The sequence below is a fragment of the Camelus dromedarius genome, chromosome 12 (assembly GCF_036321535.1).
Source record: "Camelus dromedarius isolate mCamDro1 chromosome 12, mCamDro1.pat, whole genome shotgun sequence".
Taxonomy (NCBI): domain Eukaryota; kingdom Metazoa; phylum Chordata; class Mammalia; order Artiodactyla; family Camelidae; genus Camelus; species Camelus dromedarius.
Window position 1 is genome coordinate 63716754 of NC_087447.1, and position 26034 is coordinate 63742787.

A 26034-nucleotide genomic window follows, 5' to 3' on the forward strand; every position below is an offset into this window, starting at 1 on the left:
CTCACTGTTCAGTGGGGAGAACACACGTGCAAAGAAGACACAGAAGGAGTAGTCCGAAAGCTGGATGGAGAAAGGAATGTGGTTGTCATAGAAACCAAGGGAAGAGCGTTTTCAGACAGTGAGCTTTGTCAAATACTGCTGCAAAGAAGACAGTGCAGTAAAGGGGAGACAAAACTTTCCGGATTTGGTGAAATCATTAGTCACCCTGGAGGAAGAATTTTTGTGGAGGAGTGGGCACCAGATGGCGGTGGGTGAAAGGGAAGTGAGGAAGGTGACTGGTCAAATGATAAATGCTGGAGAGGGTGTGGAGAACAGGGAACCCTCCTACACTGTTGGTGGGAATGTAAATTGGTGCGGACAGTATGGAGATTCCTTAAAAAACTGACAATAGACTTACCCTGTGATCCAGCAATCCCACTCCTGGGCACATATCCGGAAGAAACTCTAATTTGAAAAAATACATGCCCTATTTACAATAGCCAAGATGTGGAAGCAGCCTAACTGTCCATTGACAGATGATTGGATAAAGAAGTTGTCGTATATTTACACAATGGATTACTACTCAGCCATAAAAAAAAGAATGAAATAATGTCATTTGCAGCAACATGGATGGACCTGGAGATTGTGATACTAAATGAAGTAAGCCAGAAAGAAAAATGCCATGTGATATCACTTATATGTGGAATCTTTAAAAAAAAAAAAAAAGACACAAATGAACTTATTTACAAAACAAAGACAGATTCACAGAGAAAAGAAACTGTTATCAGAGAGGAAAGGCGGTGAGGGGATAAATTGGGAGCTCAGGATTTGTAGATACTGCCTACTATATGTGAAACAGATAAACCAGAAAGTCCTACTGTAGAGCTCAGGGAACTACATTCAATACCTCGTAATGGCCTATAATGAAAAAGAATATGAAGAGGAATATGTGTATGTGTATGTATAACTGAATCACTGCTGTACACCAGAAATTAACACAACATTGTAAACTGACTATACTTCAATTTTAAAAAAAGAAAGTGATAGTAATAGATAATTAGATAATTTCTTCAGATTTTTTTTCTTTTTCAGAAAAATCTCTCTTCCTAGAAAGGGAAGAGAGAGAAACAGACCAGATGATAACTGGAGGGAAGGTTTGGGGTCCAGGAAGATTTTGTAATATGACAGAGTTTTGAGTGTATTCAAATGCTGATGGAAATAAGGCAGAGGAGAGGCTGCCGATGCCTTTCCTGGGGAGGGTGTGAGGCACCTTCTGGGGAGGAGGAAGGGTGTTGGCTTGCCCTGCTGGGGATCCATGGGGCTTTGACTGACTGTGGAGGGTCAGGCCAGAGTTAAAGAGGATCTTTGAAAACTAAGGTGTCCAGGATAAATGCTGGAGATGGATGGGAGCCACTGCGGGTCCCTGAGCAGGTGAGCTTGGTGTTCCTGGGAGCTAATTCGCAGTGATGGTGAGCAGTGATGATGTTCAGAGGCCGGGACAGAGCCACATGGTAGGCACAGAGTGAGAGTTTTGATCAGGAAACAAAACAGAAGGGAAGCTGTTATTTCTGAGAAGTCAAAGAATGATCCAGCAGAGAGCATCGCCTGGTGCGTTTTATTGCCGACTAGACGATTACACTAAACAGTAGTCAAAGGTGATATCAAATGCTTAGACCAGGGGTGATCAGACTTTCCGTAAAGGGCCAGATAGTAAACGTCTTCGTCATCACTGGTCACTGTCACTGTTGCAGCAGTCCACCCTGCCGAGCTAGGTGACATGTACACGATTGGTTGTGGCTGGATTTGGCCCATGGCAGCAGTGTGCTGTCCCCCGGGCTCGGGTGACAGTGGTGGGGCTGGTGGGAAGGAGACAGATTCGGGCCATCATTGGAGGTGGAGCCAACATGTGCTGATCCGACATGGGAGGATGAGGGGAAGGTCAGAGTCAAGGACACGCTATCTACTAAGGTTTTCGGCACTGGGTAAAGGTGAGGCCATTTGTTACTTTGAAGAAGTCTGGGGAAGGAGGTTTTGGAAGAAAACCAAATAGTTCTGCTTGAACATGGGAAGTCAGAGAAGCCTGATGGCCCAGGGAGGTGTCGAGTAGGCAGCAGGCATCTGGAGATGTGAGGGTGGGGTGGAGGCGTAAATACAGCGGTCTGATAGAGGATGGTATTTAAAATTGTGGGGCTGGTGGGAGGGCTCCTAGGGAGTGAGTGTAGGTGGGGGCGAGGCCTGAGGGGCGCCACCACTGAGAGTTAGGGGAGTAGGAGGTGTCGGCACAGGAGACAGAGGGCTGGGGGTTGTGGGGAGAAGGATAAGGATGTTCTGTATGAATGAAGGACAGGGTATCCGATAAAGGTTTGTGTCAGTATCATAGCCTGCCTGTGTCGGATGCTGCCAGGAGAGACAGATTTAGCTGAACTCTTCATGTGAGTGGGGTCCTGGGTTCAGTTATGTCCCCTAGACAATACATGGAAGCCCTAACCCCCATACCCTAGAATCTGACTTCATTTGCATATAGGGTGGTTGCAGATGTCATTAGTTAAGAGGTCATCCTGGAGTAGGGAGGACCCTAACCTAACATGGCTGGTGCCCCTATAAGAGGGAAGTTTGGACAGACCCCCAGGGAAGCGTATAGTGGTGTAGTTTATGGCAGTAGTATAAGTCAGGCTGTCCTCCCCACCTACTTCTTCCATCTCCTTGCCTGCTACTCCATTTACTTCTGGTGGCCTCTAGTACCACTGAGGCGTCTCTGGTGGACGTGCGAGTCCATTCAAGGGGACCGGCAGGTGGCGCTTTAGGACTGTTTGGGAACTGGCCCTTTTGGGTGTTCTCTTTGTTCAAGTTCATGATGTAGGCAGGTTTCTCCTGAAACCAAAAAGCAGATTTTTGACAGAAAAACAAAACCAAACCACAATAAGAGGAAGAAAATAAAGTGATCAGAGCCATCAAATCTTTTCTATATTTCCTTTACATGGATTCATAGAAACTGCATTGGAGGGGTCCCCTGAGGCTTCCAGACCAGGGTTTTTCAAACCTTAGCATTATCTGTGTGAAAATCCAGGGTCCTGGGCCCCATCCAGACTACTCGGTTGGATCCAGTGGGGTTAAGTCCAGGAATGTGGTTTCTGTCCACTTCTGGGGAAATTCTGGCCCAGCTTGGGTTCCAGTGCGGACACCACTCATCTAGACCAGTGTTTCCCAAGCTCTGTGTGGCGGCAGATCACCTGGAGATCTTGTTGAAATGTAGACTCAGATTCTGCAGGTCTGACGGGGGCCTGTGTCCTACATTTTTGACAAGCGCCCAGGTGATACTGAGGGTGCCTGGCTGTGGACCACTCTCTGAGAAGCAGAGAGCCAGGGCAGGGGTTGGCAAACTGACATTCATGCTGCAGCCAAATAGAGCCCATCACCCATTTCTGCAAATAATTTTCTTGGAACACAGCCACACCCCTTCACATACACACTACTTGTGTCTGCCTTTATACTATGGCACCGCCGCATAGTTGTGACAGAGGCCACGTGGCTCACAAACACTGACTGGCCTTTTGCAGGAAAAAGCTTGCCCACCCCCAGTCAAGAGTCCTAAAGCCACTTGCGTTCGCTGATGATCGGTGAACAGGAGCTCCCTGCCTCACAGGGCGGTCCATTCTGTGTCCATCCAGGTCTTTAGGAAACTTGGTTGTAATTCTGTTAACAGGAGTCTTTACTCCTGTCACACACAGATGCCCTGCCTGCCGTCTTCTCCTGTCCAGGGCTCCCCTCCTGCTAGGTCCCTCCCAGAATGTCACCTGACACGAAGCCTGCTACCTTGGGTGTCTTCCCTTGAGTGCAGAATCGAATGTCTTACCATCTTTCTTCTCTGTCCTCTGTAAGCTGCTGCTGGAATGAATGCATTAGCCTGTCTGGGGAGCCCTTCACTCACTGGACTTCACGTATTCGAGGTCATCTCTCAGTATGTTACGGTCCAGCCAACATGCATCCAAGGACAAACATCTGCCGTGAATCTATCTATTGCCCCCCCAGTGGAATTTGTTCTTGGTTGACCTGCTTCCTGCTGACTAACCCTCTTTTTTGCTCGACCCTTAAATGTTAGGGTCTCACAACCTCCATGGTTCTCTTGTCTCCTTCTACACCTTCTCCTTGGATGGTCCTAACCACACTCTTAGCTTTGACTGTCTATATGCTCCAAAATCCTGAAACTGGAAGGACAGCCAAATTTTTTTCCTTTATTTTTAGTTATCTCCTACACATCTCACCAGGATGCTGTTGACTCCAGCTGTCTCGTGTTCAAACTTTCTCATCTTCTTAGGTCTGCTTCCCTCCTCACTCCCCTCTGCGCTGACTCTGCTCCTCCCCGTTTATTCATTTCAACTAATGGTACCACCACCCACGCCCCTGCATAAGCTGGAAACCCAGAATTAGCCTCAGTTCTGCCCCTTTTCCATCCATCACTTCCAAGCGGACACCGGGGGGTCTGTTACCATCTGTAGCTCTCAGAGCTGTCGTCCCCTCTCCCCACTGCTGCGGCCTTAGCTCAGTCCTCACCACTTCCCCCGTCCCTGCTGCAGTAACTCCCTGCCTTGTCCCTCCTCTCCAGGGTGCTCCTTTCTCTACTGCTGTAATAATCTTTCTAAAAGAAATTTCCATCATGTTCTCCACTGGGGGCTTCCCATTCTGTGAAAGCTGAGGGTTTCATAATCTGGTCCCTGCTTCACCTCCGTAGGAGAGTCCTAGGACTGCCGTGGCAAATCACCAGAGTCGGTAGCTTGAAACAGCAGAAATGTGTTCTCTCGTAGTTCTGGAAATCAAGGTAGCTTCCTTCTTTGGGGCTCAGAGGGAGAGTCAGTTGCAGGCCTCTCTTCTCGGTTCTGGCGGTGGTGGTGGGCAGTCCTTGGTGTTCCTTGGCTTAGAGAGACATCTCTCTAGCCTCTGCCTCCATCTTCACACGGCTCCTCCCCTGTGTGTCTCTGGGTCGTCTTATGACCCTCTTGGAGGGGTACCAGCCACTGGATTAGGGCCCACCCTAAGTTGGAATGACCTCATCTTAGCTAATTACATCTGTGAAAACTCAATTTCCAGGCAACAAACATCATGTTCCAACGTTCTGGGTGGACATGAGGTTTTCAACCTAGGACGCCCCCTTCCAGCCTCAACCCTTACTGCCTTCTCCCCTGTGGGCTTGCTTGTTTACTTTGGTGCCCCCTATGGGTGCGCATTCACCAGGCCGACAGGGAGAAGGAATCCCACGCAGAGGAAGGAGGATGTCTGAAGGGCCACAGAGAGCTGAGTCTTAACACAATAGTGCTTTAAGTTTTTTTTGGCCTCACTGTACTTTAAGGCACAGCTCAGATGTTACCTCTTTTGCAAAGCCTTCTCTGACCTCCCCGGTGGCATTTCTGTTCCCTCAGGACTTGGTACCTACATATTTTATGGCCGTCGTACTTAACGTTTTGAGTATTTGATCATTCGCTAGTATTCCCACCTGGCCCCTGTGTGGTCCCGGGGCAGACTCTGCACTTCATCTGTGGGCCAGGTTCCCAGCCCACTGCCTGGCACCTGGCAGGTGGGTAGGCTATGTTTCTGAATGAATTTGCCCATCTGCATCAAGTCCCGTAAGACGCAATCACATCCATTTCAGGAGAGGAGCAGTTCAGTCCTAGTTGGACGTATCTTTGCCTTAGTGAGGTAGAGAGGACTTGAGCAGGTTGGGCTGGATCCCGTCCAGGTTTCCTTCTGTCTGGAGGTTCTGTTGTCCTAACTACAGCCCTTGCCAGAAACAAAACAAAATTTTAAGGCAAGTAGACTGAAAACATGTCAACTTCTTGGTTCCACCTTGCTTCGAAAAGCTTTACCAGCTTTGGAAGAGCTCAGCGCTAAGTAATACAGACATCGTACAGAATTACGTGGTCACGGCTTTGGGAGACGCCAAGCATCTCAGATCTACCTGGGAGCAGACTCAGCTCAGGAGCAAAGCCGCTCCCCATCCAGCAGATGCACTCAGAAAGCTCGGCAGCTTTTCCACGTTCCTTATTTGGACAAAAGGGTTTTAAGGACTATAATTTAATACTTTTTCAGATTCCTATTTCCGTTGAATTCACTTTAATACCAGCTGGTTGCAGATTTCGCTGAAAGTCACCTTTTTCTTTGTGACGGGAAAGGAAAAAGAGGTTTAACGGTGGAAGAAAAAAAAGAAATGGGGCATGCAGCCACCTTCCACTAAAGGTGGCCAAGGTACACGAATGTTTTAGAAGAAAGCAAAAGCCCCGTGGATGATGCCTTTATACATCCATTTCCTAATTGCAGCGAGTGAGCCGTGCTGAACTGTTTATTGGTGCTAATTATCACACCGTGTTGGCATGTGAGAAGAATTGCCACAGGCTTTAAACAGTCACTTTTTAATTCAGGAGAACAGTTTGGTAAAAGGCTGTTATTCAAATAGCTTTGAAACAAAAGTGACTTAAACAAATATTCCCCAGCCCCAAGTTAGACCTAGTGTTCCCTCTGTGGTTCCCAAAGAAATGCCTGGTCCTTCTGGTTCTGGAAGCAGCACAAACTCTCCATCATGCAGGGACGTTTTTCATACTAATGGGCACCCTCAGAGGGGGCTAGGATTGAGGGAACACTGCTTCCCGCTGTAGCCAACTCTGAATTCTGTAGGCAAAATTCAGCTAATCCCAGCCTATCATGTGTGTCACTGCATCACAGCTCTTTGCCAGCTGGGTTCGTAATTTTGAGAGCCCCCCTCCCGTGCCACAACCCCGAAGGGAAGTGACTGCACTGGTGAGATGGCTTCGCAGAGTCTCAGACCCATTTGTGCAACTTCTCTTTCCCTCAGAGTGGGAATTCCTAGTGTGGGTTCCGTGAGAGCATCAGGGAGTCTCCGAACTGGGATAAGAACACCCATGGCGGCTGTGTTTGGTATGCACTTCAAGCTGAACCTTAACATTAAAAGATAGTGTATAAGGAGGCGACAGCCTACACAGTGTATCAGTGCCCCGTGCCTGTGTCACCCACAGAAGTCACAGGTATCTTTGGGAACTTTTTACTCCTCATTTCAGAGTTACTGTGTCCTTGGACCATCTGTGAGATCCCGTTAAATGTGCTGATGTCTTTTAATGTTGTGATAACTGCCTGCCAGCATCACCCCTTTCCTTCGTGAATCTGTGTGTTATTTTGTGCATTTACAAAACGTTATTCTTCACGAAAATCAAGGAGAGACTGAGGAACTGTCGCCAAACCAAGGAGTCTAGGGAGACGTGACAACAAAATGCCATGGATACCCTGGACGAGATCTTGGAACAGAAAGAAGACAGTAATGAAACACTGGGGAAGTCCAAGGCAAAGCCTGAAACGTAGTTAACAGTAACGTGCCAGCGGTGGTCGCTCCATCTGGACAAGTGTACATGGAGCTGTAAGATGCCAACAGCGGGGAAGACTGGATGAGGTTATTCGAGAACGCTCGGTACCGTCTTTGCAACTTTTCTGTACATCGAAATTTATACTGAGAAGCACAGTGTTGGGTCTGCTGCCGGCTCCCAGAGATGCTGGGGTGGGCGTTTGTGTCAACTCCAGGCCATCGTGGCCTCTTCCTGTTACTGCAACTCTAAGGAGCTGCGGAAAGGGACCAATGCAAGGGTCGGGAAAGGTCTTCCAGAGAAGTGAAATGATTTGCAGTGTCTCATGGTGGAAGAGGCGTGGTTCTGGGGTCAGAGATGAAGCTTCATATTCTCTTGCTGTCACTAGCTTTCTGCTCTGTGGCCAGAAATGGCTCTGGGCTCCCTCTTCCCCTTTGCAAAATGAAGCCATCAGTAACAGCCTCACCAGTGTTGCTCCAAGTGAAGATAACGTGTCCCTTCGGTTGCTGTTCAGTTGGTTTTAGCTGCTGTGTTTTGGTGCCTTTTCATTGCCAGGCACCATGCTAAGCATTTTTCATAAAGTATCTAGTTTAATCGTCATGCCCCCTGTACGATGTGACCATTTCATAGATAGGAAAACTGAGGTGAGAGGCTCAGCAACCTTGCTGCCAAGGCCACTAAGCTGACCTGACCTCCAGGTCTATGCTGACTGCAACTCATGGTCCCCTTAATGTCTTCTCTTGAGGCTCTGTGTTTCCCCACTGCCCTGGAGGACCTGGTTACCAGATGCTCTGTGCTCTCTCTGACTTCTGAGTCCCCACTTACTTGTTTTGCATATCCATCCAGCTCGGGATGCTCCACTTATGACTGTTGCCCACGGGGGTGGGCTTCTCTGGACTTGAGATTATTCTGGCTGTTAAGTGAGAGCTTGGGCAATCCTCACAGTCTGTCCCACCATGGGAGCTCTGCTCTGAATTCTGTGATTTTTTTTTTCAACTGACGTATAGTTGATTTACAATGTTGTGTTAGTTTCTGGTGCAAGAAAGAAGGAAACAATGCCACTTGCAGCAAGATGGATGGCCATAGAAATGATCATACAAAGTGAAGTCAGGCAGGCGCGTTCTGTGACTTTTAACTGCTCATTTCAGCTGGTTCGTGGGGTGATGACTGGATCACTGAAGCCAACATTTTTCTGATTTGTTTTGAGCAAAGTTATGCATTTCTGTGTCATTCTCCCAGATCCCAGAAAGGAAAAAAACAGAATTCTCAAAGCCTTAGCAACCTCCTAAAACCATAGCAATTAAAAAAAAAAAGAACCCAGAGGCCACTGTGACATTTACTGTTTGTTGATTAAGATTTCATTGAGGAATTATTCTAAAAGACAGGGGGATAATTTTATTTTTCCATTTCCATCAGCGATTAGAGAAGAGACATCAGGTGTCCCTATGTAGTTGCCAATTATTTCAAATTAAAGTCTCTTGAAGTGGGGAGAAAAGGTAGTTACCAGTATCAAGTACTAGCTGGACAGGTGAATTTAGCCATAAGTAGTAGTTATTGGAGGAGGAGCCTGATTTTCGTAAGCGATGTGGGCATGCACTTTTGTCTCAGAATAAGAAAGCCGTGAGCAGCAGTTACTTTGTTGGGGCTGGGGTTGGGGTCTGTTGATCCCATGAGTTGCTCTCCTGTTTTCCAGTTTTTCCCCTACATCCTGCTGCTGGTGGCAATCCTCCTGTACCTGCCCTCCCTGTTCTGGCGTTTCACAGCTGCACCTCATCTCTGCTCAGATTTGAAGTTCATCATGGAAGAACTTGACAAAGTTTACAACCGTGCAATCAAAGCTGCCAAGAGCGTCCGTGACCTTGACTTGAGAGATGGTGCCTGCCCAGCTCCAGAAAACGAGAACATGGGGCAAAGGTAACCGAGCCCCCAGCAGCTAGCCCATCCGGTTTTGCGGCATGAGTTTTCAGCCCTTCTGCCCGTCTGGGCTTCGGGTTCTCACAGCCAATACATGGGGGACTGCCCTCCACCCAGTGGCATTCAGGGAGCCAGATGTCACCCCCACCTGTCCGCCCCAGCACCTGTCCTCACATCCGGGGCCCCTCCCTTGTTGAGTGTAACAGCGCTGTCTCATGTTCTAAAATGCAGCTCTAGCTGCTTTTATGTACCCCTCGTGGAGAAGCACAGAGGACTGTGAGGCCACTGAGCTCAGGACAGACGTGAGGGAAACGGGGAAGGAGCAGACAGTGCCTCGCTTTTTTCACATTCTTCCTCTGGTTCTTGTTATTGACACTAGTAATAATACTAATAGCTCTCATTTTTAAAATACTTAACCTGATCTAATACTTAATCTAGTATTTATTTAATCAAATACTTTAATACTTAATCTCAGACACTGTGCTGAGTTTTCTCAGTCCATTATCTCATTTAATCCTCAAAACATCATTACTCCTAACTTCATTTATTTATCCCCCTTCCTTTTTTTTCCCCCAGGTAAAAACACTGCCCTGTAGCTGTTAAGTGGGAGACCTGGGACCTGGACTAGGTCTGCTGGCCCCCAGCCTCAGCCCACCCTCATCCCAGCTGCCTGCCTCCCTCCCCTCACCAAAAGGAGGCATGTATTTTCTAGCTAGGGTAGAAGATTCTTCTCCACCTTATTTGCACCCTTGAATGGGAAATTATAGTTTAAAAAAAACAGCAGCAGGACTATCAGATTTATTTAACATTTAACATTCTCTAGGTGCCAGTGCCTGGCACCTAGAGAATTTACAAACATAACATTTAACTGACTAGGTCTTCCTTAAAATATTAAGGGGCAAAGTGTTTTATTATTGCTTTTTTTTTTTTTTTCAAACCTGATTTTATTCCCTGGTGCTGTAGTGAAGTTACAGGTAGAGAAGCATGGGAAGAAAGGTGTTGGAGCTTTTCAGTGTGATACTCTTGAGTGTGTTTCTATTTGATGGTAAGTGTTTAAATTATTTCTATTTGTCTTTTTTTCTGTCTAGTTTGTGGGAGATATCGGAAAGCCACTTCAAGTATCCTATCGTGGAGCAGTACTTAAAGACAAAGAAAAACTCCAGTAATCTAATTGTCAAGTACGTTGGCTGCCGGGTGCTGTCACTGAGCATTATCCTGTTGGCCGGCGTCTACCTGGGCTATTACTTTAGCCTCTCCTCCCTCTCGGACGAGTTCGTCTGCAGCATCAAATCCGGGATCTTGAAAAACGACAGCACCGTCCCGGATCAGTTCCAGTGCAAACTCATTGCCGTCGGCATCTTCCAGTTGCTCAGTTTCATCAACCTGGTGGTGTACGTCCTGCTGGCTCCCGTGGTGGTCTACACGCTGTTTGTTCCATTCCGGCAGAAGACGGATGTCCTCAAAGTGTACGAAATCCTGCCCACTTTCGATGTTCTGCATTTCAAGTCAGAAGGGTACAACGATCTGAGCCTCTACATTCTGTTCTTGGAGGAGAACATTAGTGAACTCAAGTCCTACAAATGTCTCAAGGTCCTGGAGAACATTAAAAGCAGCGGTCAGGGCATCGACCCCATGCTCCTCCTGACCAACCTCGGTATGATCAAGATGGACGTGGTCGATGGCAAAAATCCCAAGCCCGTGGAGATGATGGGAGACGAGCAGGGGGACCAGACGACAGAGCTCACAGGTAGGCTTAGCTTTCAGGGCCAAGGCTGAGGATGCCCAGAGCCACCCCCGCAGCCGCCTTTTATGTGTAATTGACAGTCTTCGCCCCGCCCACCACTGTTAAACCATTTTCCTGGCGTGGTCTTAGGTGAGACCCCCCAGCCCTAGGGGAAGAGGGGTAGCGTTGGTGCTGCCGCAAATGTGCAGAGAAGGAAAGTGTCCTTCTTCTAGATTGTGCTCTCTTTCATCTCCTTGTTCTCTGTTTCATCCTCCATCTCTTACTTGAGGATTCCTCCGTGTTGTTATCCTTGCTAATTTTTGTCTTATTTTACTGGCTTTTCTTCCCGTATCTCTGATCATCTTGACTGTCGTTCTCTGTCTCTTACAAAAGGGACTGAGAGTTTGTTGATTTAATTGTTGCCCTGGCCCAACTTCAGTGTGCTTTGAAACGAGGCTCAGATTAGCCAGCTAAGGCCAAGAATAGGGGGTAGATTTCTAGAAGTCAGTTAGTGCCGATGGGTCTCACTGTGTGACTTCTGTCATAAATACTTGTTTTCTACGTTGACAGATTTGAATGTACACGGTGAAACGAAAATAAGTAACGGAGAGAAGAATGCTCGACAGAGACTCCTGGATTCTTCTTTGTGAGGAGTTTTTCCATGAACTTCAAGAAGCGGGGACTTCAGGGACGTGGAATTCGTTTTGGCTGAAGCACCTTGTCAGGTTCCCAGCTGGTTTCCAGTCAGTGGTTCTCGCTAGAGATACTGAGCATGTCTCACTGAGTCCCTGATGAAAAAGTGGAAAAGAGTTCAGGAACTTCCTGTGAGACAGTGTGGAGATAAGTCAGCCGCAGGGAGCACAGATGCAGAAGTCCCATCCGATGGAAGGTGGGGAGACTCATCGAAGTAAGAGTAGTAGCCCGTTCAGTGCCTCCGAGAAACACCTTTCTGTACAGATGGTGGAATGAGTCTTAGGGCTACTGGCAAGGAAGGGGTTCAGGAGGTTTTTTTGTTTTATTTCATAAAATTATAATAAACGTGTCAGGGGACAATTTAATATGAATCTCCTCTGTGCCCCGATGAATGCTGGACAAGAAAGACTGTGGACCCAAGGGTGGACTGGCTCCTGGCCGTGTCCTAAGTTGGGAGAACGGCTGGAGTCTCGGTTCTTATACACCAGGCTCTTGACCCTGCTACCTGTCAGCCTTCACCAACTGAAATCCTCTGACGACCATTTAATGCACTCTGCTGCGGAGGGCAGCGGACCCAAGCACTGAAACCTCATCAATAAGACAGCATTCAAAGGATATTTATTGGTGACGTTTACACAGGAAAGGGTGCTTCTGAAAGAGCCCACTGGGGCGAAGCTGAACATGCAAAACAGATTAATCCAGTCACTCGTCTGCAGGGCGTTCCCCTGTTGTCAGACGCATTCGAAACAGGGTGTCACTTAAACCAATTAGCAGAACACAGAAGGCTTGAATCCTACCTGTTGTGATCGGAAGGTATAAATGACATCTGGCAGACGGATGTGCTCGGAGCCAGAACCTAGCAGTTTATTTTATTTACGTTTAAGAACATCTGCTAAAAATTCATTGTAATTTAGAATTCTACGGTGTCAGAGTTGAGGCCACTTGGGAAGAACATTCTAGTATTGACGGGGAATTCTAGAATAAATGTCACAAATGGGTATATAGTATTTACAACACCCAGGCATTATTTCATAAACATTTAAGGCTGACTCAGTATCAAAAAAAGTTTTGCACTTCTGATCATGTAAATAAAGCCTAATTATGTTTACATTTTATACAAAATTCTGAAAAATGACACCTGTGGCCCTCCCTGTCTCTATTCTTAGAAAGTTAATACATTGCTAGTGAGTGGCCCTTATGAGCCTCAGTGTTCACAGCCAGCTTTTAGGGACAGTTGTTCACCTAATCTAATTACATAAGCTGCTCTCTGCCTTTTGGAATATTCACAGAAGCAGATTTCATTTGTGCTTCTGTGATGGTTTCTGAGATGGAAAGCTAATGATAAATATCAAAGATGCAATCAGTGTTTTAAATTATTCTCACTGTGTGATATTTATTACCGTTTAATTATAGTGTGACTTAGAAGTGTCAGTAACTTAAATAATCGATTTTGCTATGTTTTTATATCACTATCTGAGACGTTTCGTCACACTTCTCTACACTGGTTTCTTTTTATAATTGGAAAATTTTCTGAAATATATTTTTCTATGTTTTTTTTTTTAAACCTCAGCTTCTCTATGGACGGCCCCTAATTTGTATTTTAAGTGGTAAAAGTAGATACATTATCTTAGAAGACCAGGAACTCTCTAAGGCCTGTCACATGTAATTCTTTAATCAGAGTTAATATAATTGGAGCCCTTATCCTCTGTGCACTGCCCTGTTCCTGCTCTCTGAGCTCCGGTAGGATCTGTGAGGTCCCAAACATAGGTACCAAGAGGAAGAGTGACCACAACACAGGCCCCTCCAGAAAACTCCCAGCAAATGCTCTGTGCTCTTGGGAGAGAACCGTATTGTTGTTCTGTTTCCCATCATCTCTAGCTGATGGTTTGAGATTCTAGTTAGTTTTTCCTAGCGTTTCTTTAGCCACGTCCCCCCAGGCTGAAGCCTGAACACAACAATAACACAGACGCTGATTCTGAACGGGAAGAGTGCCGGCCACCTTTTGTTTCTTACCTTGCAGGGGCGGGCACCACAAGCACTGTCCACAAAGTCATGGCGCCCGGAGGCTGGCGTGGATGTCTGCTCGTACACTTTGGCTTGGGAAAAAGCGTATTTAGGAAAGTGAATTCATCTGCCTGCCCGTTGCTGGCTCAGAGGGAGCAGTACTTTCATGGAGGCAGATTTCTGAGGGTGAGGAGTCGCTCATTGCTTTATAAAAGGGGACAAACAGATCCTAAACAACCACCCCACCCTAGGAGTCGCCGACTTTCGTTCTGGCCTATCTTCCTAATAAGCCACCACAAGGCCTCTGAGCCAGGCTCCTACGTTACACCAGCGTTGCCGCTGGGATCCTTCTGACAGCAGTGTCCGGCTGCGCGTGGAATTTTACCAAAGGACAAGCAGAGATCCTCTATACAGAGGCTCTTAAACTTTTGGGGGTTACAAACACCCTTGTAAATACATTTTTTTAAAACTATAGACGCACCTCTCCGCCAGATAACACACACAACACTACATACCCCTTCAGGAGTCCTCGTGATCCACGCATCCAAGGTTTAGAAGCTGTGCTCTCGTGGCTGGGGACCGAGCCGCACGGTGGGGGATCCAGGCTCCCGTGGCCCATGTGGAAGGCTGCTACTTGCAACAGTGAGTCTCAACTGTACATTGACTTAGTGAAATCATGTTTGCACGCTTTTGAGCGAACTGTCCCTTTTGAGTAACTGACTTCACTTTTGAGAGACTGAAAAAGTCGAGAGAGTGAGTGGGCGGCAGTGGCTTGGAGTTGGAGTGATCAGGGGGCCGGCTTTGACTGCTGTTCTCTGGCCCCCAGGCATGATTACTCCAGACCCAAGCCACTGTCCAGGTGCGGCCTCCCTAGAATGCAGGCACACACCTGCCCTGTAAGATGGTCTGTCCTACATGTAGTCATCCAGGGAGAAGGTCAGAAGCGTCCCACGGTGTGGTGGGCTCTGATGCATGCTGGTGTTTCATTTGTGGAAGATTCCTGTTCTGAGTCCCCTCTCCCGTCCTTAGCACGGGCTCAGGTGGGATGGCAGGGGACTGCAGGCCTTGTCCCTGGAAGAACTGCTTAGTTGTTATAGGCGGATTGTTTCACAGCTTTTTAAACGCACCCATGTTCGGTTTCCTTTGCTTATTGGTCCAGGATAAATCAGAGATCTATCAGGGTAGGAGTTTTATCCACTGCTACATTGCAGGCTCCTGCAAAACAATGACTGGTGTGTACAAGCCTTTCTGTGAACATCTGTTGAACAAATGAATGCCATTATGATAAATCCTAGTTTGTTGACTACAGTGATTTGATTTTAAAAGGCAAATGGTTCTCCGCAGGACAGGGCAGGGGAGGCTCACTGAGCCTCTTGGTGGAGAGAGGAATGTTTCTGCAGATGAATAGGTTTCCACATGTACTGACAGTTCGTAGCTTTTTATTGTGAAGTAAGCTGGGGTCACTTTACAAGTTCAAGACAAGTTCAGTGTTGCCTCCCAATGATTAGGGCAATTGAAGTGATAAAGTTCCTGGTCTTGTTAATTTCCCAGAGTAACCTCTTGAAAAGGGATGTTGATTGAAATGTACAATTACCAGTAACTGAACTTTCATCTGAGGGCACTGAGATGAAATGGCTCCTTCAGGGCAGTCATTGGCATCCCCGCCCTGTTTTTCACAAGTAAAGTGAAACCTTTCAAAAAGGTTGGTAATGATGATATTGTATCATTTGTGAAATATAGTAGATGTTAATCCGTGATGGGTTTGTCCTGCTTGCTTTAGATGAAATGTATTGTGTTTCCGGGTTCTCTTTTTAGCTGTAGAAATACCTTGTCACTTAAAGCATGCGGTTTGGTCAGTAATTGTTCTTCAAGCTCCTGAGTGTTATGATAGTTTCTCATGCCTTGAGTACTTCCCTGTGCCCAGGGAAGAGGAGACACGTCCTTGTAGAATTCCACAATGTCACAACTGATTTCCACAAAAACTGAAGCCATCAGCTCCTCTTTCACGAGTGGCCTTTTTTTAAAGCATCATGATTAAAATTTTATGGTATTCTCTAAAGTGGTGCTCCAGGCATAATTTAAATTCTTTTTCATGACTAAGTTGCTTCAAAACATTTAGAGAAAAAAATGAATGTTCTAAAAGATGCTGTGTCCTTTGGTAAGAATGATTGGTTTCTATTTCGCAGAGACTGAAGGATGAGAACAAATTAGTCTCAGAAAATGACCTTTAAAAAAAAACACAAGAACCTTGAAAGCACTGCGTTTGGGTGATGATCACTGTTATAGTTCATATTTCCACTTAAGTCCTCTGTCCATGTGGGTTCTGCATTCTGACCCTGCTGACTTCTGTTTAAGGACGGTTGAAAAGCTGACTATCAAGGCTGCTGTGTCTAGAGATAAAGGTGAATCAGTGTTTTTGGGCTGCACTGTTTTGTCCACCGAAATAAAACTTCTCTGAATAATGCAAAATGTGTCTTAATATTTCTCACCTTCTCTTCGGGGAGGATGTAACAGAAGATGAGTCCTAAAATGTCTTGAGACTCATTCCTCTCTGCTGGATACAGAAAATTTAGTAGGCTCCCTGGCATCTACTAAAATCCAGCTGGCAGTAACTAAAGGAAAAAAGTCCTTGATTAAGGGCCCACGGATTCTGGAATTTCTGAAGCAGAAGTCACACGCTTTCTGATTGGGGATTGTTTGCCTGGGCGGAGAGAAAGAGGAAGAAATGGAGGCTGTCTGCTGCTAGGCATGGGTTGGCCTCCTCCCTCTCTCAAGAAGGGGGACTCCCCTGTACAATGGTCAGTTATCACAAGCGACTCCTGTGGGTAATACATAAGAGCTGCGTGAAATCTCAACACAGTGCCTGCCATGCAGGGAGTACTCTGTAATGCGAGCTCCAGCTCTCCTCACCTTCTGCTCCCCAGCTCCTGCCTAGGGTGACACCCCCAGGAACCTTGGACGTTGTATTCGTTCTCTGTTGTTCCGTAACACTTTACCACAACCATAGCAGCTTAAAGCGACACATTATCTCACAGTTTCTTGGGTTAGAAGTCTGGACATGGCTGAGCTGGGTCCCTTGCCCCAAGTCTTGACGAGGCTGCAGTCAAGGTGTGGACGGGCTGCGTTCTCATCTAGAGGTTCTTGTGGGGAAGGAGCCACTTCCAGGCTCCCACAGGTTGTCAAGCAGAATTCATCTCCTTGCGATGTCTGCTTTTTCTGACCATTGGCTGGAGGCCACCCATGAGAGCACATATAGCTGCTAGAAAATTTTAATTTGGTAAGTGGCTGTTATCTTTCTGTTGGACAGCTCTGCTCTAGTCCATACTGCAAGTACACCAAAAGGTCTTATTTTCGAGACAATTGCAGAATTCAGCGAGTATCAGGACAATTCATGCGAACAGACCAGCAGTGCTCACTCTATTGCCCCCAGACCCCCAAGCATCAGTGGTGACCAGCAAGCTATATTCAGTATATCAAATTCTGTTTATCTACAATTAGGCCAGCATGCTAACATTTAAAAAATACGCTTTGTGTGACGGGCAAAAATTTTCCAAAACACGACAGGAAAAGAAACATCAATGGATAAATAGATGAAGGATGTGGTCAAGTAATTCAAAAGAGAAAATGCAAACAGATTGCATTTTCCAAAGCAAACCTATTAATAGAGAAAACAACTTTTCAATTTATCAACACTGACAGTTCAGTAAAAGAAGAGTTTACTGAGACTCTGTGCAAAGATTCTTTTAAATTCTCAAGTTATGCACATATTAGGGTTTCACCTGAATAAAAAACATGTAGAAAAGTGACTAGAAGGAACTATGACAAAAGGTCAGGATGACTCTCTCCAGGTGATGAAGTTACGGATTTTTTTTTTACTCTTCATATTTTTCTGTTCTTTATATAATTTCTACCATGAACATATATGGCTACTCAAAAAAATTTCATTATCTAAGTAATATATGTACATTCTAGAAAAATGAGAAAATCAATATAAGCAAAAAAAATCAGCACTATCAATAATTAGAGTAAGTAAACAAAATGAAATGACAGAATTTTTTAAATGAAATGAAATAATAAAGGGCTTCTTGGCTATGAAGAGGTTCAAATTCTAAGACTTCTCACTCAGTAAAAATACCTCATTATCACATAGAGCTTTCCAGCTTATGGTATTTTCTTATAATCTCCTGACTTCAAAGCAACACAGTGAACAGGGCGTTTAACGGTGGTTGTCTCTGGATAATGGGACTACAGGTAATTTCCGTTTTCCTTCTTTTTCTTTTCTTGGCGGGTGGCAGATGTGGGAGTTATTTCTAGATTTTCTACAATGAACATGTTTCATCCATGTAAGGAACAAAATCAGCTGGTTTTCAGAAAAATCAGCTGTAACAAGTTGCAGAGAAGGAAACAGGCTCTGAGAACTTATGCAATTGGCTACAAAGTAGAAGAACCAGGACTCAAAACCCCTCAAATCTTTCCCCAAATCCACAGCCTTCCCCCCTGGACCCCTCTGGTTTGCAGAAACACAAGACTTATCAATGTTCACATTGAGACTAGACTCTTGGGTAAACTAAGATCAGAATCACTGCTGTGCAGATGGAGACGGATAATCCTCCTGCTTGGGGAAGCCACTCATCTAATGCGTTACAGCTGGAATTGTGCTAGATTCCCTGGGAAAGTAGCCTGAACTTGAGCCGAGCCTTTGAAATTCCCATACCACAGAGCTGCTTCTCACCATAAACAGGGCACTTTACTTGGCTCATCCAGCTATAATTCAGCTTAAAAACTGTAGAAACCCATGAGTTCTAATGCTGACATTCGAAACACATGTTTAGCTGGTGGAAATTAAATAGGGCTCCCTGGCCTCATTTTTGTTAAGGGCAACCCATAGTTGTTAATCCAATAGCCTTGGGTCTGGCTCACCTTTTGGCCCCACCTAGCAATTCATTTTCCTAACTGTCTACACTGCAAGTCACCGCATTGTAAACACACTCCGAAAATTCTCCTTCCTCTTCCAGCCATTTCCAGCTCAAAGAAAGATAGGGGATCACCAAACATTCTTTCTTATAGTACAGTACATTCCAAACCTCACGCCCACCCAGAAAAAGACCTGCTCCCCAGCAGGTCCCTTTAGGCTCATTCACAATGTAAACTGCACTCGGGCTGCACTGTTGCACCAACATGGGGTTCCTGGGGGGAAGGTGATTATAATGTGAAAAAATTAATTTGTATAGGAAAAAAGTGAACAGTGGTTGTATTAAGAAAGTGAAAAATTTTAAGTAATTTTTTAGCATCTTTAGTTCCCACTTTCAGAAATATGGACAGATTTCTCTGGAAGACAAACATGCCTTTGAGTAACATACTCCAAACTGCTTTGATAAAAATCAGACCATCCACCGGTATTCATTCGTGCATTCACTTCCATTAACAGTACAGTCAGTCTGACATACATCTCAAAAATGTTCTCCTAGAACAATCTACTCAAGCAATAGAAATAAAAGCAAGAATAAACAAATGGGACCTAGTGAAACTTACAAGCTTCTGCACAGCAAAGGAAATCATAAGTAAAACAAAAAGACAATCTACGGAATGGGAGAAAATTTTTGCAAATGAAACTGACAAAGGCTTGATCTCCAGAATATATAAGCAGCTCATACGACTTAATAAGAAACAAACAAACAACCCAATCCAAAAATGGGCAGAAGACCTAAACAAGCAATTCTCCAAGGAAGACATAACAAGTGATCAATAGGCACATGAAAAAATGCTCAATATCACTAATTATCAGAGAAATGCAAATCAAAACTACAATTAGGTATCCCTTCACACCAATCAGAATGGCCATTCAAAAATCCACAAATGACAAATGCTGGAGAGGCTGTGGAGAAAAGGGAACCCTCCTACACTGCTGGTGGGAATGTAGTGTGGTGCAGCCACTGTGGAAAACAGTATGGAGATGCCTCAAAAGACTAGGAATAGGCTTACCATATGACCCAGGAATCCTGCTCCTGGGCATATATCCAGAAGGAACCCTACTTCAGGATGATACCTGCGCCCCAATGTTCATAGCAGCACTATTTACAATAGCCAAGACACGGAAACAGCCTAAATGTCCATCAACAGATGACTGGATAAAGAAGAAGTGGTATATTTATACAATGGAATACTACTCAGCCATAAAAACCGACAACATAACGCCATTTGCAGCAACATGAGTGTCCCTGGAGAATGTCATTCTAAGTGAAGTAAGCCAGAAAGAGAAAGAAAAATACCATATGAGATCGCTCATATGTGTAATCTAAAAAAACAAAACAAACAAAGCATAAATACAAAACAGAAACAGACTCATAGACATAGAATACAAACTTGTGGTTGCCAAGGGGGTAGGGGGTAGGAAGGGATAGACGGGATTTCAAAACTGTAGAAAAGATAAACAAGATTATACCGTATAGCACACGGAAATATATACAAGATCTTACGGTAGCTCACAGAGAAAAAAATGTGACAATGAATATATATATGTTCATGTATAACTGAAAAATTGTACTCTACGCTGGAATTTGACACAACATTGTAAAATGATTATAAATCAATAAAAAATGTTAAAAAAAAAAAAAAAAAACAGTACAGTCAGTCTGTGCCAAGTCAGTACTTCTGGACCTGGTCTGTTTCCACAAAGTGTGTCAGAGTTAATATCCAAATGCTTCCTTTTATTCTTTTTAAGCCTAATTCACCACAGAACGACCTGTCCAGTTCTCACCTTGTCCTCATGTGTATCCATTTCCACTTTCAGGATGCAGGAAAAGGAAATGGCACAGGAACAAGCCCAGAGCCTTTATCCAGGGCGGGCTCGTGTGTCCTGGAGGTCCCCACTGGCTACCTCAGTGGGGTGTGGTCGCCCTGGTCCCCCCACCTCCCCAGCCCCGCGAGCTCACTCATGAAAAGGGCCAAGGTGGGCAGGTCAAGGTGACCTTGACGGGTGGCTCTCCATGGAGTTTCCCATGAAAGGAGCCCATGACCCAGCCCACACCCCCATCTGCGGCAGATCAGAGCAGGTGAGAGAATCTGTAAGCCATGGGGAGTCAGTAATGAAGGCGAGAACTCCAAGTTCTTACTCCTCTCTCTTCAGCTCTATGCAGTTTGGACCTTTCCACCTCCAGGCAAAAAGCAGTGAAGTCTCAACATCGTGGTGGGTTGGGTCAGAGCACTGACCATTCACAGCACCCTCAGCCCGTTTCTACAGCACGAGGCCAGGACGTGGACCCCGTGATCTCAGTCAGAGGCCTCTCCGCGTCTCGCAGTCTGTGAGGTGTCAGCCCACAGCCTGCAGCTTCCCAAACCACCACTGTTAGTGACAAACTGATAACCCAGCAAGCACCAGGGAATGTGTCAGTGACATTAAAAGGAGCCTTGCTCTCCTCTTGGGTCGAAGAGAACTTGAACATCACGTACTGCTGAGCTTCAGCCCCAACCCTGGGGGTTCAGGCCACACTGAATGTGTCTGAAGCAGGACTGGCGTGGATGTGACCATGCTTACCCTGCAGCCAAAGGCTGGGCTGCTGGAGCCACGCTGGCGAGCCATGGCGCTGGGCCCAGCCTCAATGGCCTGTCTGTTACGTCCTCTGGGACATTCTGATGTGTCGTGTCAACCCAGCTGCCAAGCCTGCCTGTTGGCTCAGATCCCTCACACTTTTCTTCTTTCTGACGTCACAACTTTGAGACACGTGACCCCGTCTGCAAACAGCTGGGGAGCCTCCAGGAAGAGCTGCCCTCTCCCCCCGACCGGGTCTCCCTCTCACGTCGCACCTCCCACTTCACACACTGTCGTTTAACAAAGAGCGAAGCCGAGGAGAAGGAAGGAGGCGTCGTCTGGGGAGACTTTCACTTTCCATCACACTCAAGGGGCTGAATTAAATGATTAGGATAAAACGTGAACCGCCACAAACCCAACTCTGATAGGGTTCTGGGATAAGCACCATGGATGATTTTAAACAACTCGGGTAAATCAAGGCGGTGCTAATACCAGAGATTTGAAGATTCATTTTCTTCCTCCTCAGACCTGATAGCCTGTAAGTTTAAATTTTCCTGGGCTCAAGGTGTCATAAAAGAGTAAAATCAAGAGGCCCCCCCCTCACCAGACCCCATCTTCAATTCCCAGTGGGGTCAGACTGCCTGCTTTAGAAAAATCAGTTCTTCATTCACAAAACGGAAACAGACTCACAGACAAAGAAAACAAACTTATGGTTACCAGGGGGGGAAAGAGGGTGGGAAGCGATAACTGGGAGTTCGAGACTTGCAAATATTAACTGCTATGTATAAAATAGATAAACAACAAGTTTTTTCTGTATAGCACAGGGAACTATATTCAATATCTTGTAGTAATGTATAATGTGAAACAATGTGAAAAGGAATATATGTATGTATGACTAAAACATTATGCTGTACACCAGAAATTGACATCGTTAACTGACTATACTTCAATTAAAAAATTTTTGCATATTAACCCCTTATCCATCCTATCATTTGCAAATACTTTCCCCCATTCATTAGCTTGTCTTTTGTCAGCGTAGAGCATGACGTTCCTAGGAAACCAACTCTGGGCTTCAGTCTGTCCAAATTGGTACCCAAACACGGAGCTGCTTTTTTTTTCCTTCCTGTGGATAGCTTCATGTGCATTTTTTTCCTTGTATAAAATTGAAGCCACTAAGGAGACAGTGTTTGCCTCTAAGCTTATTGCAGATTCCAGCAGACTTCATTTGGATGAACTGCTTTGATTCAAAAAGAGACATGGATTGCAGCCAGGCACCCCTTGTACACAGTTAACTGAGTCTATTAAATCAGTGAAATCCTAAAATCTAATGCAAAAAGTGTGCTGTGCTTCACCCAGAGCTTTAAGAGAGCTCTGAAGCCCAGACTGTCCATACAAATCACTTGTTGTGACCCATCCAAAGAATGTGATGAAGATAAAATTCAGCCAGTTCTGAACTACAGCCAGGAGAGACTGGGTACCCTAGCCATCTCAGATTTTAAGACATATGCAGCCATAAAATGAACATAACATCCAGAAACAATCTTGCCAGAAGTCAGGAATGCTCTGCAGGGGAAAAGAATTGGAAGTTGTTTGACAAACAAAGACATTTTAAATCTATTTGGTTCTCAAAAATCACTGTGTTGCCCCAGGCCAGGTCCCAGTCTCCATCTTGTCCAGAAAAGGGCAGGGAGAGACCGATGGTGGAGGGGGAGCTCCATGTGTACTTGGGGCCAGCTTGGGGCCAGGTGTGCTCATAATTTGAAGATTAAAGGAAAATTTAGGATAAGGATGGAAGATAATCAGAAAGACTCATGCTCTCCAATGGTGGTAAGAAGCAGTCATCCAAAACCCAATGACATGGGCAACTCTTTCTGCTTAGGAATTTTTCTAGAGCCATTATCTTCCTTGAAATTCACAGAAATATGTGACTGCCTTTCAAAATGTCCTATCAGGAGCTGAGTACAGACTTCCACTTGTAGTAGGAAAGAGCAGAGGTTCAGTGGGATTATTAATTCTCATGCTCTGAAAACCAGTGAGCTTGGATCCTTCCATGGCACTGGTCTACCCCATTCCGAATCCTTCCAATGGTTTTGAATTTGGCACTGTTAAATTACACATCTATGCATCCAATCGCTCATCAACAAATTTTTAAATGGCTTCCTTTTGGAAATGTCACAATCCTATCTCCCACCCTCGCATTGTGACACACTCATCTTCCTTTCTGCTTGTAACTCCTTCCCCTCTTCTGCCTAGGAAATGTCCCTGCGGCCAGCACTGTGGCGTAGTGTATACAGCATCCATGGTCTGTGTGGTGGGCTATGTGTTCTCACTTACAGTTTTATTTGCTTTTATGTGACGTGACACACGAGTATCACATAGAGATATAACCAGAGACCTGAATTTGAAGATTTGCTGCCGCTGCATGCTGAATACAATCAATAGCCAGTTCCGGAGCCCAGAGGTGGGATCCTCATTATATGGTTTAAGTCGATATTAGAGACACACTGCTCCTTCAATCACCTGCTCTACCGCCGCCTTCCTCTCCCCTTCCCCAGTGGGCCTCAGCTGTCCTGAGGCTCTGTACATCCTCTTTAATCCCTTGCCCGCCTGGAGAGAAAATAATGGGAGAATGAAGAGTTGAGCTGGTGATTCTCAAAGTCTAGTCGCCGGACCAGCAGCCCCAGCAGCAGCAGCATCGCCCACGAGCTTGTTGGAAACGCAGCTCCTTGGTTCCTACCCCAGACCTACTGATTCAGAGACTCTGGGGGTGGGGCCAACTACCTGAACCAACTGTCTTAACAGCCATCCGGGTGATCCTGAGGCTTGAGAACAACAGATTCAAATCATCATATAGGATGGAAGTCATCACTTCTGGTACTAAATTAAGTAGCTGAATAAAATATCTTTAGCCCTGTCCAAACTGATAAGGATTAAGGGACCTTAATCCCCTGAGAGCTCCCCAACATGTGACAGCTGCCTTATCCTGGCTTCTTGATCTCCAGGGGCTCACAGAAGAGAGTATCAGCCTTATTGTCCACATTCTCACTCCTCGTGTTTCCCAGTGTCCTTGGAGACATCAGCAACTGTGTGCCCCTGGGTCTGCCCTCTCAGTGCCCCTACACCTGCTGGGAAATAAACATCAGCCTCTCCTCACACAAAGAGGAGGATGTGCTTCCTGCTAATTCTTTTAAAAAATCTGCTTTGTCCACAAATGATCAATGCTGGAAAGGGTGTGGAGAAAAGGGGACCCTCCTACACTGTTGGTAGGAATGAAAATTGGTGCAGCCGCTGTGGAGAACAGTATGGAAGTTTCTTAAAAAACTGAAAATAGAGTTACCATATGATCCAGCCATTCCACTCCTGGGTCTATATCTGGAGAAAACTCTAATTTGAAAAAATATATGCACCCTCCCATGTTCAGAGCAGCACTATTTACAATAGCGAAGACATGGAAGCAACCTAAATGTCCACTGAGAGATGACTGGATAAAAAAGATATGATACACACACACACACACACACACACACACACACACACACACACACAGGAAATACTACTCAGCCATAAAAAAAAGAATGAAATAATGCCATTTGCAGCAACATGGATGGACCTGGAGATCATCATACTAAGTGAAGTAAGTCAGACAAAGACAAATATCATATATTACTTATATGTGGAATCTAAAAAATGATACAAATGAACTTATTTACAAAAAAGGAACAGACTCACAGTCACAGGAAAAAAACTTACGGTTACCAAAGGGGAAAGGGGGTGGGGGAGGGACAGGTAGGAGTTTGGGATTAGCAGATACAAATGACTATATATAAAATAGATAAACAACAAGATCCTACTGTATAGCACAGGGAACTAAATTCAACATCTTATAATAACCCATAATGAAAAAGAATACGAAAAAGAATATATCTATATAAATGTATAACTGAATCACTATGCTGTACACCAGAAACTAACACATTATAAATCAACTATACTTCAATACAATTTTTTAAAATTAAAAAAATTAACAAATGAGGTAGAGTTTTTAAAAAAATCTGCTTCAAGATACTGCGTTATCATTTCACGATAACTTAACTGAGGGGGGAGAGGGAGGAATGAGGCACGTTTGCTCATAGACATAAAGCAACTGAAAGCCTAATATACACCCACTTATCTCTTCAAGGCTGGGGGTCCACCACATTCTGGGAGGAGATCTCAAAGCTCAGTCAGGGTCAGCCCCTTACATAGCCCTGGTTGCTCAACTTTCTCCTCCATATGATTTCAGAAGCAAAACCAGGTCAGGGGCAGGGCTCCGGGGTGAGTCTGATTGACAGCGGCCATGGGAGAGTCAAAAGCGACCGCAAGCCACAAAGTGACGCTGGTCTCACTTCTACTGCAACAAAGCCTATTCCTGAATTCACACCAACAGCACAGAAGCCATGGTGGTTGTTTATCTCTCACTCTTTTTCCCTTTAAACATAAAAACAACTGCAAATTTTAAATGTCAGAAAAGAGAGAAACAAATCCATCATTTGAAAATTAACCTAGTGGTTACTGTAGGGTTTTGCGTGAGCCTTTTGGTCTCAGGCCATTTGCTCTCAGTGCTAATGCATCCTTGTGTTTCCTAGGGGGTCTTTTAACATTATCATTTATACATTTCCCCCAGGGTGTTGCCAGGCAAACCAGAAGGCTGCCCTAGAACTATAGAATATCTGAGCTATACAAATAGACTTTGGAGATCATTTTCAAAAGAAATGCTCCTCTCTCCTCATTTCCTCTTTCTCTTCCCAAACACAGAGAACAGCGCATGCCCCTCCTATAAATTCATGAAACCA

General features: G+C 45.3%; 1 protein-coding gene across 1 annotated transcript in view; it reads left to right on the plus strand.

Moving 5' to 3' along the window:
* Positions 1-16143, plus strand: part of PANX1 (pannexin 1) — a 43097-nt gene extending 26954 nt beyond the window's left edge. Inside the window, exons 3-5 of the mRNA XM_010988901.3 lie at positions 9034-9254; positions 10343-11001; positions 11548-16143. Coding sequence (XP_010987203.1) covers positions 9034-9254; positions 10343-11001; positions 11548-11627 — 960 coding nt within the window. The 3' untranslated portion in view covers positions 11628-16143. The remainder of the gene's footprint in view (positions 1-9033; positions 9255-10342; positions 11002-11547) is intronic.
* The last annotated feature ends 9891 nt before the right edge of the window (positions 16144-26034 follow it).